We start from the raw sequence: 2020 nt of genomic DNA on the forward strand, positions 1-2020 counted from the left end.
ACCACACAGCTCCATGCTCTCCCATCAACAAACCTGTACCCACACAGTGCCACCCCTCCCACCAATGTAGCATTTATCCAAACAGTGCCAGCCCCTTCTAGCACCAATGTAATGTGTACACACACACACACACACACACTGCCAGCCCCTTCTAGCACCATTCTAATGTGTACACACACACACACAATGCTAGCCCCTTCTAGCACCAATCTAATGTGTAAACACACACACTGCCAGCCCCTTCTAGCACCAATCTAACGTGTATACACACACACACCAGCCCCTTCTAGCACCAATCTAATGTGTACACACACACACACACTGCCAGCCCCTTCTAGCACCAATCTAATGTGTACAAACACACACTGCCAGCCCCTTCTAGCACCAATCTAATGTGTACACACACACTGCCAGACCCTTCTTGCACCAATCTAGTTTGTACAAACACACACACACACACACACTCCCAGCCCCTTCTAGCACCAATCTAATGTGTACACACACTGCCAGACCCTTCTAGCACCAATCTAATGTGTATACACACACACCAGCCCCTTCTAGCACCAATCTAATATGTACACACACATGCCAGACCCTTCTAGCACCAATCTATTGTGTATACACACACACACGCACACAATGCTAGCCCCTTCTAGCACCAATCTAATGTGTATCCACACACGCCAGCCCCTTCTAGCACCAATCTAATTGTTCACACACACACGCCAGCGCCTTCTAGCACACAATGTGTACACACACAATGCCAGCCCTCTCTAGCACTAATCTAATGTGTGTATATACACACACACACACACACACACACACACCAGCCCCTTCCAGCACCAATGTAATGTGTATACATACACTGAATCAGCACCTTCCCTCACTAATACTTGTACAGGTTACGGTAATGATGAAAGGGTCTGGCTGTCTGTGTACATGCACAGTGCCAGTCCATAATACCACTAGTTTACCTGGTAGACAGCTCCAGCTCACCCATGTTTTTCCCCATTACATAGAATCAATGTATACTTACTGAATGCCAGCCATGTCTGCCTCAGGTGTAAGTAGACCCGAACATCAGTCTGAAACCCAATGTCCGTCAAGCTCACATCTGATCCAGCTGTACCCTTCAACCGAGCATACTCCATGTAGCAGTGGAATATTCCTGCAAGAGACAATTGGCATATTCTCTATAACTGGCGCCATAACACTTTCTCATGGTCCAAAACTCATTTTCAGGCACATGGTAACCATGCCTCGGACAGTTCCTATTCGTCTCTACAGTCAGTGTTGGCATCACAGCGCTCCAGTGCTGTGTATTTGAAAAGGTTCTACTGAATTTATCTGCGTTAACCTATATTTTTATAACCACAGAAAAAAATGGAAATGTATTTAATTTATTCCCAGCCATAGAAATGCCGTGCTTGATTAGAGAGCTAGGACTCAGGAAGGGTCATGTTGGTCCTCTGCAGAGAGACCACTGCTTCTACACAGAGCAAGGAACCCCCCTCTGCAGTATGCTGGCAGGGTACAGACTTACTATTCAGGCTAAAGAAAAAACAAACATACCGTAAGACTTTGCACGCCTTGGAATGTATTTAGCCAATTTAAAATAAAAGTTCAGTTAGGCTTTAATTTAAAGAAAGGAAAAAGGACAACTAAGGCGGATCCCTGCACTTCTACATGTAAGAAATATACACAGTGATCAGGAAAAAGGGAGACCGCCTACTCACCATATCCCATGACTGCAATCACTAGGACAATCATCACCCACACCATAATTCCAGCCAGAAATCTCAGTAAGACCACAAATATCAAGCTGATCACCATGGCAATGATCAGACCTCTGCAGAGGAAAACAACATTTAAGGGAATGTTTAGTGATTTCGAACATATTTATTATAGTCAAATAATATTTTTTCGCTTTCTCAGTCAGGTAAATAAGAAATATTGCATGTTACATTTTTAGTATTCTTATTTCCAGTCAGGAGTGGTGTTCCCCGTTTAATTTCTCCTT

At 44.3% G+C, this 2020-nt stretch overlaps 1 protein-coding gene across 3 annotated transcripts in view; it reads right to left on the minus strand.

Moving 5' to 3' along the window:
• The window catches only part of SLC44A2 (solute carrier family 44 member 2), an 80131-nt gene that overhangs the window by 22989 nt on the left and 55122 nt on the right, over positions 1–2020 (minus strand). For all 3 annotated transcript variants that reach the window (XM_018562417.1, XM_018562415.1, XM_018562416.1), the window contains exons 10-11: positions 1737–1849; positions 1037–1168 (exon numbers count right to left, since the gene is read on the minus strand). In XM_018562417.1, the coding sequence (XP_018417919.1) occupies positions 1037–1168; positions 1737–1849 (245 nt within the window). The remainder of the gene's footprint in view (positions 1–1036; positions 1169–1736; positions 1850–2020) is intronic.

Source organism: Nanorana parkeri, unplaced genomic scaffold (genome assembly GCF_000935625.1).
Source record: "Nanorana parkeri isolate BGI_ZX_2015 unplaced genomic scaffold, ASM93562v1 scaffold576, whole genome shotgun sequence".
In the NCBI taxonomy this organism is placed as follows: Eukaryota; Metazoa; Chordata; class Amphibia; order Anura; family Dicroglossidae; genus Nanorana; species Nanorana parkeri.